The sequence below is a fragment of the Triturus cristatus genome, chromosome 4_1, assembly GCF_964204655.1.
Source record: "Triturus cristatus chromosome 4_1, aTriCri1.1, whole genome shotgun sequence".
In the NCBI taxonomy this organism is placed as follows: domain Eukaryota; kingdom Metazoa; phylum Chordata; class Amphibia; order Caudata; family Salamandridae; genus Triturus; species Triturus cristatus.
Window position 1 is genome coordinate 1,192,410,712 of NC_140585.1, and position 15,434 is coordinate 1,192,426,145.

The following is a 15,434-nucleotide window of genomic DNA, read 5'->3' on the forward strand; positions in this document are numbered from 1 at the left end:
TCATCGCTCTGACACAAGCATGCAGAAGAGCTAAGCACTTGAGAGTAAACATTTACACCGATTCACAATACGCATTCGGGGTAGTTCATGATTTCGGAGTACTGTGGAGAGAAAGAGGTTTCTTGACCTCTCATGGGGCCAAGATACAGCATGGCCCCCTTATACAAGCCCTTCTGGAAGCGATACATTTACCGACAGCCATAGCTATCCTGAAATGCAAAGCACATACTAAAGCCACAGATACCATTTCTCAAGGCAATGATCTGGCAGACCGAACTGCTAAACAGACAGCTCAGACCCCACTAGACATGACGAACTCACAGATACCATCAATGACCAAAGCCATGACAGTCAGGGATCCTTCCAGGGATGTACAAGACATACAGACACATGCTACTCTAGATGAATTAAAGAAATGGTCGGAACAAGGAGGGGTACTGACTGATCAGGGTTGGATGACTAAGGGCAAAGCAACATGGTTTCTTCCTGATTCGATGGTACAAGTGATCATAAATACCGCACGTAGTCCTGCACACTTAGGAGAGAAAGCAATGCTAGACAGCTTACAGAATATATGGTTCAACAAGCACCTGCGTGCAGCAGCGAAACAAAAGGTAAGAACATGTATGATCTGTTGCCAATTCAATCCAGGTAAAGGCATTCCGGTGGAACAAGGTGGATTCCATCCACCTGACCACCCTTTTGAAGTCCTCCAGATGGATTATATCCAAATGGACAGATGTAGAGGTTACAAATATGTCCTGGTAGTAGTATGTTCACTGGCAAGGTGGACAGAAGCTTATCCAGTCCCTGATAATACTGCTGTAACTACCGCCAGACAATTGGTGCGAGAGTTTTTCCCACGTTATGGATTACCGCGTGTCGTATATTCCGACAACGGTCAGCCTTTCTCCTCTGAACTCATGAAACAGGTGTCCCTTCTGTTAGGGTATACCTGGAAGTTTCATTGTGTGCGACATCCTGAAGCAGCAGGCCTTGTAGAAAGACACAATCAGACCTTAAAGATAAAACTAGCAAAGATTTGCGCAGACAAAGGTGTAGATTGGATGGTAGCCCTGCCGGTTGCCCTCTTTTACATGCGAATGGTAGCCCATTCTAGAACAGGCTTATCTCCGTATGAAGTGGTCTTTGGTAGACCACCGAATATGTGGGGCACTCCGATGCCTAAAAAGATTACTGATGTTGATAGTAACATGCTGACAGATTACCTGGCGTCCTTTATGTCTGCACTACTCTCTTGTCGTTCGCAGGTTGCTGCCGCCTTCCCTGACAACACCCAGGTCAGGGAACACTCCATCGCTCCTGGATGGAAGGCGCCGAAGTCAGTGCTCTGGACCACGAGGACAGCCGTTAAAGTCAAAGGGCGGAAAGGATGGTTGCACCTTCACCACTCTTTTACAAAGGAAAATAACTTTTCAGACTTTGAGCACCATTTTCTAGAGGAGACTCCCCAGCAGGAGTACAAAGCTAAACTTAAATCTAAAAAGTCAGAACCCGTTTGATCAATTAAGTCCACTAGGTGGTGAAGCGGTTGAACATGTATTCTGGCTTGCATAAGATCATGGACAATGAAAATGATAAAAAGAGCAAAATGAGAAACAAATACTGTAAAATATTACGTAGTAGATGTATAGTGACTGAGTTTTCTATCTTCTGTGCATCACGATAATATGTATCAGCTTAATACTACATGCTATTTTTCCTCCTATTGCCTCACTCTTACACTCCTCCACTAATGATACCATAAAGCACACATTTAGTGATCTGCCATCCCATGAGCTATCATATCGACTTGCCTTACGCAACAATACCTTTATTCAGATGCTGCACCATTCACATCAGACTAGCAATGCTACAGACTGCTGGGTCTTTGGCCGACTTCCCCCGTATCAGAAGGTGAAGGGAGTGTTGCCTCTTTTCCCTTCTCCCATAATGGTTCTTGCGGAGCATGGTTTGCCTTAATGACATCCATCAACGGTGATGCCAAAGAATGTCAAGACAAGGAGTGTAGAGGCGACTGGGTATGGGGTAACTTGACTAAAGTCATGAATGAAGCATGTTTCCCAGATGAAGAAGGTCTTCCCCAAAGGAAAGGTACAGATCTAGAAAATGAAGAGTATCTGCAAGGAAATGCGACCCTCGACTTTATAGTGTTGAATGTCAAGCCCATACACAATTTAGGTCCATCCTCAATTACAGTCCTGCCAGTAAAAGGGAACTTGTGTGTCAGAAAAGAAGGCTCAGTACATTTGGGGCACAGCGAGTGTAATACTATAATAGTGTTTAAAGACATAGGAAAGTCCTATTTCAGAGCATCACGACACACCTACTTTATTTGTGGCCAGACAGCCTATGTACAGCTGCCCTTGGACTGGGGTGGGACGTGCTACATATCATTTCTTTTATTCCTAATAACGCACCGTCTGTATACAAAGCAATAACAAGGCTCCACAAGATTGCCCAAAGCATACACCAAGACCCAGGCACGTGGACTTGGTCCAGTTGGCTCTGGGGAATAATATCGGCATGGGGATGGAAAGTGTTGACCGTCTGTGGGTTAATACTACTAAATGATATTCAGTTGTTGTCTATGTCTGCAGTGTGGCCCGGCCATTTGCGGCCTGTGTGCTACTGCATGTGTTCCACATCCCCATATACAAAGCATTGAAAATGGAAAAATAATGCTGCAAGAACAGATCAACTGTCTCATGAGAATAGATGTGACATGAGGGTCCACTAGGGGACAAGGAGGGAATGAGGAAATAAAAATTATGAGGCCTATGTGTCCCCCATGTGCCCCTCCCAACGGATTTTTATGCACATGCATGTATGACATGCATTCTCCCTCCATGGCCTATCAACCATGATGCTTATGCTAGAACGTGGCCTGCCATCATCCAGTCTCCCATGAGAGAAACGACAACTCTGCATTGAGGACTATACGTTTTGCATCATGTTTTCCTGTACTCGTGTCATTTCATGAAAGCCCGTTTTAGTGGCTCAGCCAGGGCCTCAGACGCTCTGAGAGCTGCAGCTGCGTATCCTTGGCCTCGCACACTTGGGCCTCAGCCAAAGGGGCCCAGTCCGAGGTGCCGAGACAGTATTGAGCACGGTTATCTGCTTACTCCTACTGAACCACATTCCTGCCTGGAGAAGGAGGAATAAACACCACCCGTCTGCAAAGGAGAAAGCCTAGCCTTTCTGTCTTTTTGTGTGATTGCAAAGCTCACGTCAGTGAAAAGCCCATAGCCCCCATGTAAGGCCTACGCAGTGAATGAAGAAATGGACGCCACATCGGCTCTTGGTGATGGGCAACCTATGTCACAGATCAGTTCCTGCTCCGGACTTTAGATATCAGATAATACAAGATGTACTGGTCGTCCTGACACTGAAGGTCTCTCTTCCAGACTTCCCGACTGCACAAGCAGCCTTCCCCCAGTTAGACGTCATGCTCGAGTTGAGCACAAGTAAGGCAAAGTTCCAGTAAAGTTCCAGCTGATCACGCAACCCCCTCCAGGTATCCACCCACCTATGACACTCACCAATGATCATCACGTGGACGCCCACATGGACGCCCACCTTCACGCCTACTTACACGCCCACATGCTCTTATCTCATTCTCTCTTGCTCTGCCTGAAGCGCTCCTGCTTACGTATAATATTGAATGTATAAATACTGTACTCTGTGAATAAAGTGCAGAGAAGTCCCTTCCTGATCCCTTGTGGTGATGGAACTCTCCCTATAACTCGAGTTATTGGAATAAAGCCCTTTTGAACCCGATACCACAGACTCAGCCTCTTGCTTTATGCATGATCATATTGATATTATAGAAATTCTGAGTGCGTAATACTTTATTTACGACAGAATGGGCCTGAAAGCACGGACTAGGAGGGCTTTGAGGCGGATGCTGCTGGGGTAGATGTGGATGGACCGGCACGTTGTCCCCCTGTACTGCCTCGACTGAATCCACGTCCGCGACCAGGCTGCTTCTGCGGCCTGTGGCTAGGCGAACGTGAGGGGGCGCCCCTTACTTGGCCACGAAGGGGGGAAAAGCAGAAGTTTGCGGGCGCGGGCCGAGAGGCCCAAGGACTTGGCCGTAGCCCTGGAGTCCTTAAAGCGCTCCAGCGCACTATCTGCTTTGTCACCAAAAAGCTGACTGCCATCGAAGGGCATGTCCATGAGGGTGCTCTGGACATCCCCAGAAAAACTCATGGACCTCAGCCAGGCGTGGGGACGACGCACCACCGTGGTAGACATTGCCCTACCCAGCGAGTCCGCAGTGTCCAGTCCACATCGGCTTGCATGCCGCGCTGCATCCCGCCCCTCGGCAAGAGCCTGGGCGAGCAGAGTCCGAGCCTCCTCCAGACACTGGGGCAGCACGTCCTCCACCGTATCCCACAGGGAGTGGGAGTAACGGTCCAAAAGACAAGCGGTGTTAATAGACCGCAATCCCAAACTAAGGGAGGAGAACAGCTTCTTACCAAACTGTTCTAGTCTCTTGGATTCCCTATCCGGGGGAGCGGACGGGAAGGAGGTCTGGGAAGTAGAGGCCTGGATAACCAGGCTCTCGGGCGTGGGGTGCATGGACAGAAAACTGGGGGTCGCCCGGTGCAGGGCGGTGGCGCCGGGCCACGTTCCAGTCCACAGGAGGTACTGTGGAGGGCTTGGACCAGGTGCCCTTCAGAACGTCAACCAGTGCTTCATTAAACTGCAGCAGAGGCTCCAAGGAGCTTGCTGACGGTTGGAGCACGTCAGTGAGGAGGTTAGTCCTCACGGCCACAGCAGGTAGCTCCAGCCCAAGGGCTTCGGCCGCCTTGCGCAGCACCACAGAAAATGCAGCACCTTCACTGGCATCCCCCAGCTCGTCTGCCCAGTCCTGAGACAACTGGCCATGCCGGGCCAGAGGGTCCTCAGACCCCTCCCAGTAGTCGCCGTCATCCGATTCCTGGTAGACAGGTGGAATGATCGGAGCCGTGCGGAAGATGAAATTGCCACCCATCGGCGTCGGGTGTGGCGCCGGACGGCTCCGCTCCGACACCGGGCCCGTACCGGGACTAAACTGGGGAACGGCATCATCTGAAGGCGGCGCCGGCGGAGGGGTCGTGAGGTCGACCGGCGCCAACAGGGATCCAGGCCTGGATCCCGCGGCGTCGGGACCGGAGTCGCCGGCTCGCTAGGCCTCCCAGTCGAGCCCACGGGGCCCGAAGGCACGCCAGCAGGGGTCTATGGCGGAGCCAGACCTCTCATGGCCATGAGGAAGGCACTGATCTCCGCCGGAGTCGCGTCAGTCCCAGGGACCGGCAGGTATGGGGACGGACGAGACTCCTGCAGCTCAGACGGAGCCGCGTGGGTGGTACCCCCCCAAACCCTCAGCAGAGTCACGCGACCGGCGAGGGGAGCCCGAAGAGCAATGTCGCTTCTTGGACTTCTTGCTATGCTTCGACTTACCCGAAGACTTGGAACCCGACGAGTGGTGGTGATGGCTGCGGCTCCGCGACCGGTCCCTCGACTTCTACCTCGACCGGGACCGTGAACGGCGCGGAGCCGACTGCCGGAGCTCGAGGAGCTTGCGGGACCGCTCCCGTCTAGCCTTCGAAGTCCAGGCCCGGCAGTCGGGGCACGACTCGGCATCATGGTCGGCCCCAAAGCAATAGAGGCACCGGTGGTGGTGGTCCGTAACCGACATCAGTCGGTGACAGGAGTGACCAGCTTTAAAGCCAGGCATCCCTACCGGCAACAGAGTCGAGTCGATGAGAATAGAACCAAAGGAGTCAAGTAAAAGTTTAGTCAAAAAGTGACTAAAAGGGTATGCTCTTCCCGGATCGGCGCTGTCTGGCACAGAAAAAAGAAGAACTGACGTCAGCGCGCGAGGGCGGCGTCTAAGTACTCCGGCGACGTCATCCCGGCGATCACGACTCAGACGACGGATGCGGAGCCACAGACGCCGCCTAGCGATGCGCAAGGGTATTGCTGATGTAAAATCTTTCCGGATCCAGCCGGACGCCTGGGGATATTCTAAGGTGAGGAATCTAACTAACGTGTTTCTTTCAGATTTTTCAGCTTAATTTGCTGAATGTCCACAAGTCAAGGCCTTTTGTCAAGTCTCACTATATATTTCAGGACTACCGCTCCGCGACACAGCCACTTGGTTGAGTATCGTCTGAGACTATACTTGCCCTGAAGTCCATAGTTATGGACGAAACGAGTTGGCTGTCTTCACTGTATGTGTGTGATGCTTTTTAAGAAAAGAAAATAAAAGACAAGGACCCATACAATTTGTTTGATTGTGGTATTTTCTCCTCTTATCCATTTTTGGTTATTGATGTGAGGCACTGCTACGCTCTATATTGTTACTTGAAACCTGTTTTGGTACATGCACCTTAGCAGCAGGTGCTTGTAGCTTGTATGCACTTTTAAATACTCATGTAAATTACTTTTCGGAACTCAGGTTAGATGTGGTCTTTAAGGTCCGATAACTTTGTCTTATGGTTAGTTCTTTCAGGACTGACAGCATCCCTCTGGGCCAATTCCTTAAGGGTGGGCCAATTCCTACGGGTCTGGCAACTACAGCCCCAATGACTTCCAACTGCATACCTCCATAGGTCTGACCTTGGAGCTGCTTCCGGGGGCGAAGCCTTCGCCCACAAAGGCACCAACACAATTGCCCTCAATGCCGATTCTGATGTCGTTCTGGCACCTCTCCGTTTTTTTCAGAGGCAATCTGTTGGTATCAATATTTGATATACACTTTATACAGCATATTTAAAGAGCAAGCCACCCAATGTGCGAATATAGAAGACCTTGCAAAAAAATCCCAATACCAAATACCTGGTACATATTCAACATACCAATGCAAACTTCTGCCTCTGCGGCCGTCTATTTGACTTAAGATGAAACAGTGTTGTTCTCATGCGGTTAAGCAGGTCTCTGCCATCACAAATACAAGTTCACTATTCCTTTCAACCCGTTTCTATGAGTAAAAGAAAGCTAACCAGTGATAAAATATCCCAGTAACTCCTTCTCTGCACAAATATTGGCTGTCTGCATATTAAAAGAAGTGCAAACAATTTGACCTTATTTCTTTTTTAGAACTTTAATGAACAGCCAACCTTGTGACAGTAACTGAAGTAGTAACAGTCTGGTCCTTGCTTGTGGCTCAAGGGGGAAAGTGAAAGGAAGGAAAAAGCAATGGAGTTGCCCAGCATACAAGGGAAGGATTCACCACCTAAATTACTTCTGAACCAAAAGAGAAGTTTGCATCTGACTTCTGAAGTTTTTTTTAAATGTTACTTTTTTTTTTTTTTTTTAATGCAGAGGGTCCACACAGAACCAGGGTTTTCTTTATTGCCAGAGACTACAGATAGTACATTTCAAATCATCCCATCAATTTTCTGTTATACGATAACGAAAAGGGCCAAAATGTGATAGGAGATGAGGTGGTGGTAGGACGGAGGGCTTCAGAAGGTGACAATTTAGCCAACTCGACTGAATTTCTTTTCACTAGGGAAAATGTTATACACATCAGCTTCTAAAACTTCAGTGTAACAATGATCTGGTTATTCTCCAAGAAGCAGACCAAGAGCCAACAACTCAGTCACTCCCCACAACCCCACTCTGCCCTAACCAAACTTAAACTTATACCTTTTTCCCAGCTCCTCCCAAGAACTTTGACACATCCTTTTCACGATGGTCCAAAGCACACCCATCCAGTTGCTGGCAACGTAGCACTTACCATGTTGTACCAAGCACTTATAATCAGCTTCTCCTCCTGCTCCCGCTGAGACTTTGTCTTCTCAAAGTCATTCTACGATCCAAAAGAAACACAAAGATAAAGAAGCCTGCTACGAGAACAAATGAACAAAATACTTTAGGGCCTATTCGCAAGGGCACTTTATAATATATATATTAGTACTATTTTACATAGTCTTATAGGGTTTTGTTGAATGTTCCCAAAACAACTAAAATGTGAAGAGTATGGGAATATCTATAGAATATTAATAAACAACTAGTATGAATAGAAAATACTCTTCCCTCTTTGAACTTTTACTAATAGAGAGTAACATTTCAGCAGTCACAAAGGCATGCAAGAGTACGTAAGAGTACTCCTGTAGTACTATCTTCCTGTGCTCGTATACGATTGTGTGACTTGGACCCTTATTCTCCCATTTTTGTTTGGTGATGTCTAATATGCACTAAACAGCTTACTTCAATGTACTGGATTCTGGTCTCCTTCTCATGGAGCTGGTTCTTGAGGGCCTGGATTTCTGGAGCAATTGTTGTGTGCTGTTTGGGATCCAGTGTCTTAATGACCTGTGAAAATAAAAATGCCTTGTGAAGAAGACTACTCGGCCAGATCAGTGGACACCATACGTGTTTGAATCCCAGGATTACGATGGATACACAGTGAAACAAAATGGGCATCAGCACATCAGTTGAGGCAAGACACTGCCAAATAGAGGTCTGAAGCACTACTGCTTCTCCTCCAACTTAGGCCAATGGGACTCTAGTGCACTCAGGCGAACCGAAGCAATAACCACCGAAAATCTAAATGTACAGGTCAATTAATACCTTTTTTATTTTTACACAAGGGAGCAAAGACCAGAATTCTCAAACTTAGATCTAAGGTGAAAGCAATAGCACCCCAAATCCATGTACACCAAAAGCCTACAGACGCTCTTAATTTGAAGCTTCAGTGTGGTTATAGGAGAACTACATTGTGGTTAATGAAATCCAACAGACATATAATGGTTAGGATTGTGAGGCACACAATGTTAAAATAAAGGCAGATTCTGAAGGCATGCGTCGAAACCAAAATGGAGCATCCTCGCTCCACCAGCACACAGCACAGGGAGGCGGACAAAAGCTGCGAGTACTCACACAGCTGGGAACCCCAACGCCTGCCTGTGTACCACTGACCGTGCGGGCCTTCTCGACGTATCTCTTGTATCGTTCTTCCATCGCCCGCATGTCCTCATCCTTCTTCTTGAGGATCTGCTGCAGCTCGTCAACTTTTTTAGATGCTGGGAGGCAGGAAAGCAGGGGTGGTTGAAAATTATTAAGGAGGAGGGGGGGGGGGGGAGAACAGTGGTAAAGCATTAAAAAAAAACATGTGCCTGCATTACTAAGCACTGTACATCTGGAAATGAAGGAACTTTAATTTCTGGAAAACCAGGAATGTTCTATATCAGATGTTCTTAACCTGTGGTCTGGGGACCCCTGGGGGTACAGGACTCCTACTTGGGGAGCCCACGACTGCTCAAACAATTAAATACAACTAACAGATTAATAAACCGTATACAAATAAGCAAAATTGAAAATGAAAAACATGAACATTCTGTAAATGTTTAGGAATTTGAAATTGTAAACTAACATTTAAGTTGTTATCCTTAGATTGATTCAAAGTAGCACCACAAGTGCATAAAATAGAATAGATTATGTACGAAAGGTGACCCCAATTGAATTTAGTAAAGCACCAACCTTCCCATTAAAATTAAATGTGATTTTTTTTCTCCATTTGTGTGAATTAAATATTTCATCATTTACAAGTTTGTTTGATGAAGGTTTGTCTCTGAATTGTGTATTGTTTTGCGGTTCAAATCATCAAAATTACTTAGGCCCGTGAATTCCATTAATGATTCAGTGGGGCTCCTCAGATTCCAGTAAGGATTCAGTGGGGGTCCTCAGATTTCAGTGGGGGTCCACAGAAGCCAAAAGGTTAAACTATTCTAGACGTTGTGATGGTTTGGACTAGTAAAGCTAGCCCATACAAGTTTTCTGCACTAATTTCAGCACTCAACTCATTCCAGGTTTACATTTTCAGAGCGATCCAATTTGATACAGTGCAGCATTTAGGATGAGAGATCTTTGGCATGTGTTGGGGTGGTGAAGCTACTGCACTCATTTCCTCCCTGATGCTGCCTAAGCTCATGTTCAATTCTTACAGTCTATTGTTGCCTAGGTGGTAACTGCTTTACCTTACTGCTATTAGCCACACCCCTTTCTTGTCCAGGTGGTGCAATTTTACTATCAGATGTTGAACGCCGTATCCTCTTCTCAGTTTATTAGATTTCTTGCTGCTGCAGGCTATGCTTCATCTTCTCTAGGTTCTACAATAGTTCTTGCTGCTTGACACTCTCCTCTTACTTTCCCTGCATGTGGTGTAGCCATAATAGATGGTGGCGGTATAGTCTTTGCGGCATCTGAGCAGCTTCACTCTTCTGTGAGTAAAATCCCTGCTCCCAGTCAGGCTTACCTTACTCCCATCAGTTAGGTTTACTCTACTCCTTCCCAGATAGTTTAGCCCTGAACGATGTGGGCCCACCATTCCTCTCGAGAAAGAACAATCTTTGCTTACCGCCGCTTCTGCTGGTACACTCCTTACTGCTGTGGCCCACCCACTCTTTTCCGCTAGAACAATGCTTCTCCTCTGGGGATCTTCATTACTGATCAGAAGCACTAATTTGTATAATATGCTTTCCTTTTGAAAAGGCACTTCCAAAAAAATAATGTTTTTTGAAAAGGCTATAAAAACAAGCATTGGCATAGCTTTTGGGACCTTATAAGTGTTTAGCCATGCAACAGTTGCATAACTAAATACGGCCGCGAAAGTGAAAGTAATCGCGGTAAAGCGCGTCCCGCGCACATGCACTGTAGCTCTAGGCTGGCAGCACTTTTTGGAGCCCTCTCAATAAGTCTCGCCAGACCAGCGCATGCGCTGGGTCAGGCGAGACATACAAACTATATTGGCCAATTTTCACCTATTTTCAATAAAGAAGAAACCTATTTTAAATCCCGAAAAAGAGTCACTCTAAATAACAATGACTAGAAACCTATTTTCCAAACCTTTTCTCTAAGGACGAGAAGAAATTGGGAAAGAGTAGCATAATAGGCTGAAGCTTGTATGGCTGGTAAACGTGCAGCTGCTCCTATAAGGAAAAGCACACCACGGGAATCCTATCATGCCACTTAAGTGGCAGCTGATCCAGTTCTATTATTACAGATCCTGGTGCTAGGATCCTGCAGCAATTAGATAGATGATTAAGGTTTTATATTTTTGTAAACCTGTCCAAACCTCTGAAAAGCATCTTCACTAAGTGTTCTAAGAGCACATTTAAAAAGTTTTCTGAAGGAAAAAAAAAAGAATTTCTTCACAAAATACCTTTCCTCTTTAGTGAAGTGCCCTACTCGTGGGAAAATAAAAGCCCAAACAGTCCTTCACGCTGTCTGCATTGTGTGCTGCCAAACTTCCTAAGGTCTTGACTCCTGCCAATTTTGCACAAAATGTCCAGGTGTTCTTTGAAGGACAGGGAAAAGATCAGCAGACTGCACAAGGACTAGCTCAGGTGTGAATCTGGAGGACTTCAGGGATATGGAGAGGGGGCTTCCTTTATCACGGTTCCTTCCAGGGACCCCTCACGAATGTGATCCAGGGAAAGATTCTATCCAGACACACCAGTTCAACATAGAGATCTAGGACGGTGCAGGTAGGATCAGTGACTTCATGCTCATTGTCGAAGGCTGGTTAGACATCGAGGAGGAACTCTATATTGAGGAAGACATCACTTACCAAGACCTATTTATCTGCAAATGGGTCCACAAAATGAAAAATAAGAGGGTACTGTACACACCAGAATCAGACTTCCCAAGGGCACGGTCTGCGTACTGAGAAGCATTGCTAGTCTTAACGCTATCTTCTGCCTCAGCTCACAGATCTCAGTCTCCAGAGCAGGAGGGTCTTCCTGGTTTTACTACATACTGTACGACAGCTACCTACTCCTAAACCTGCTCTGCCTCCACAGCCTACTTTGTCACCTCCATCCTCCATGCATGGAGGCTTCCTTACAGCTAATCAGCCATTCCTGCTTGTCAATAGGGAGATCCAGAACTCAAAAGGAGGCGTCCCAAGAGTCTGCAATGATGAGACATCATTGTTGTAAATCCTCAAGACATCACTTCTTTTCTCATCGGCATTTAAGATCGCTGCTTTCAAGAGCCACTCACTGATAAAGAGCTATCAGAAACTCTAATGCTTCTCATTTCTCTACAGCTCTAGCCCTTGGCCTCCTAATGTGGTCTTCTCAGAATCAATATGTCCACCATTTGAGCCTATCAATAAGGCTACTTTACTACAAATTTTGTTAAAGCACCTTTTCTAGAGGATGTAAGTTAAGTCCGTAGTGTTAGTGAAATCGAGGCCCTATACAGTAAAGAACCATATACCGTCTTTCACAAAGATAAGGTTGTGAGGAGGACCAACCCAAGTTTCATCTCAAAAGTTATATCAGATTTTTATGTCTCAAACAATATTTCCCTTCCAGCCTTCTTCTGGAACCCCTCTTCCCCAGCATGAAGGGCTTTACGCTCTCCCAGATCTGCATCTTGATGAAACCAAAGACTTTAGGTAGACGGGCTGCCCATTTGTAAATTAGAGCCCAGTCTGTATGGGATTAGCCACATACAGTCCTTTTCTAGGATGATTGTTTCCTCACTTTGCAACAGCAATACCAAAAAGTATTGCCTGGTAGGCCAAATGCCAATTCAACAAGTGGGAGGGGCTGCTATTGCAGCATGATGAAGGAATATATCCATTTCTGATCGACATAAATCAGCTACTTGGAAGTCTGTGACGCACTTCTACCAGAAATTGCTTCATATAGATACCATAACAGATACCAGAGTGGGCCAAGATTCTTTGTGGAAACTATTTAGTTAGTGTAAAGGTGGTTCTTACTCTTTGACATTGGTTAGGGAGGGGCTTGGCATTCTATGCATTGCTTATGACTAATATAGGAAGGAAAAGTTCCTCAATTGCAATCTACGTTCACCTCCAGAAATCTTCATTATAGTCAAAACAACCCTCTATCCTCCCTGGGGAAATGGCAAGGAAATTGACCTAAGTTCTACTACAACCCTTATATTACAAAAAAAAAAAACAACGACGGACTGCCCCAACTGCAATTGCATGACTGGATATTGTTTTTTTGCTATTCCCTAAAGGAGCAGCAACGGTTTTGCCTTTTAGGCTTCAGCCCTCTAGGCTACACTGTCCCCATTTCCTCTCACCCTTCCTTAAGAAAAAGATTAGTAAAATTACTTGTCACAATGCTATTTATAGTTATGTTTTCTGCATTTAAAACTGTTTATTAAAAAACTTAATGGATAAGTGACCAAAATAGCCTTGTTGTAGGCTGTTAAAATTAATTTGTTTTTAGAAAAAGTGTCTCTTAAAAAATGTGTTATAGATGCTCCAATTTTCCACGTACACTGGCAGGACAATTCAGCGTTTAGGACAATAATGAAGATTACCCCTAGAGGAAAATCAGGTTTACAGGTAAGTATCTACTCCTTAATGTTGTGGGCCATTACCCCCCTCATGTTGGTACAATCCGTACTGGAGATGGCTGCAACCCTTCCAACCCAGACTCCCTCTCATCTGGTACCATCTTGCTGGTCAGCCTGCCCCTCTTTTCCTCTCGTACTACCCGTTAGCTAGAGTGTGCCTGTACCACTGTTGCTCCACCAGCCTCAATACTTACTACTGTTATCGCCTTTTGGTTCCAGATCATCAATGAACTCTTTCTTTTTTTGAAGCTCCGAGTGGGCTTCATGAAGCTTCTCTCTGAAAAACAGGGACAGGACAAAAAACACAAGTCAGCTGAGAGGACAGGTGAAGGAATGAACAGATGAATCAAAGCATGGAGGGACAAGGTGGGTAGGAAAGCATGTAGACAAGAAGAGACAGTAATGGAGGAGGAGACTTAGAGAGAGAAAAAACAGAAAGAGGGAGTACAGGGAGAGAATGAAATTTGACAGAATACGAGAGAACGCTTCAAAGTTACATATAGGACAGCTCAGCTAACAGATATGTTCAGTCTCACACAGTATAATCGGATCACAAATGAAGCAGAAAACTTAGAACTTACAAGTGCTCCTCCAGCTTACGTTTCAACAGCGATGACTGAAACAAAAAGAACAAAATTTGTATCTGCAACCGACACGGAGGTCTGGCTTCTCTTAATTAAAGGAATTCATTATTGAGTAGGTTTTAGAAATGAAAAGCTTTCCTTACTTGTTCAAGGGTGCAACACCTTGAAAAAGTGTTTTACATAAAGCCATGAACAAGTTGTACAGCACTCATGAAATATAAGAGCACAGCATGCTATTTGATGTAACATGACAATCTGTAGAAATGTTTTATGCTGCCCACTCCCCTAACAATTGAACCAGATTTCCTACTTCTGGGGTCAACCAGACAGCACGTTGTGTGGCTGACTCCCATCACTGCACAACACCACCAGTTCTACAGGGACACCTGAGCCCAGCAGCAAGGTGCCAGAGTCTATGTGGAATTTTGCTATCTAAATATGTTCTACGGCCCAGGGCCCCTTTTAAGCATGGGTTTAAACGCATCTCTTACTTTTGATTTGTTCTATATTCTGTCAACCTTTTTTTACAGAGCATTCATCGGGTCAGACCAGTACCTTCTCTCGCTTGATTTAATCTACTCCTTACCAGGAAGCATTTAGCTCAAAATCCATAAATTACTTTAATGGTCTTCCAAACCTATTTTGGTGGCAGCTTTTTGTTCTAATTTCCTAATTGGTGTGTCTCATTTTCTTTAGCCTTCTAACATTTTCTGTCCTGATGATGACCCACAAAGTGCTATTAGGGAAAAATGCCGTTGAGGTCATTCTCATGTAGACTTAGGATTGATCTTTATTAATAGAATCACATCGGGCTGGTACAGTCATTGTGGAGGAGCAGCCTGTGTCTTTTTCCTACTGGGAACGCGATTGCTTTCACACAATCATTGGCACATAGCTATTAATACATACTACTGCTTGCATTTAGCGGCCTACGTATTCATTCTTTTTAAATATTATGTATCGAGTATACCTAGGACCCTGATTACTTTCGATACCTTCATGAACACTTTTGGCTGAACAAAATCACTCTGAGGGAACCAGTGTTTTCCTTTACATCCGGTGCATGCTATTATCTTTCCAAAGTCTCTGAAGAACCACCTGGTGTGCAGACTGTGAAAGTCAGATCCAAAACATCAAGTTTCAAGCAATCAAGTCTCACCCTGCTATGATGCCTTTAGGGCAGAGGAGTACCAATCCTATGTGTGGTTGTTAAGGAATGAATAAGATGGCAACTTCCTAAGGCAGTGACACAGAGGGACTCTCGGTCTTAATCTGTGCCACAGGAACTTCTGGAGCAGGTGGAGAGGCTTCTGCACTAAGACCAACCACACAGTCCAACCTATCCTCGGAGAGGGACTCCTATGATTTCCATTTAAGGAAAATGTAGATGGGTTCTATCACTATACTGGACGTATATGAGATAAGCTCTTTCACATCTTACCCTGATGTTCCAGGTGGTGACTCCGATTCAGTTCTTGCCAATTCAGG

The 15,434-nt window shown here is 45.7% G+C and overlaps 1 protein-coding gene across 2 annotated transcripts in view; it reads right to left on the reverse strand.

Annotated features, from left to right (window-relative positions):
- The window catches only part of HOOK2 (hook microtubule tethering protein 2), a 289,087-nt gene that overhangs the window by 41,778 nt on the left and 231,875 nt on the right, over positions 1 to 15,434 (reverse strand). The window contains exons 17-21 of one of the 2 annotated variants that reach the window (XM_085654470.1): positions 13,944 to 13,978; positions 13,557 to 13,639; positions 8,938 to 9,041; positions 8,227 to 8,331; positions 7,754 to 7,825 (exon numbers count right to left, since the gene is read on the reverse strand). In XM_085654470.1, coding sequence (XP_085510596.1) covers positions 7,754 to 7,825; positions 8,227 to 8,331; positions 8,938 to 9,041; positions 13,557 to 13,639; positions 13,944 to 13,978 — 399 coding nt within the window. Of the gene's footprint in view, positions 1 to 7,753; positions 7,826 to 8,226; positions 8,332 to 8,898; positions 9,042 to 13,556; positions 13,640 to 13,943; positions 13,979 to 15,434 lie in introns of both variants that reach the window. The other variant, XM_085654469.1, reaches the window with a different exon arrangement.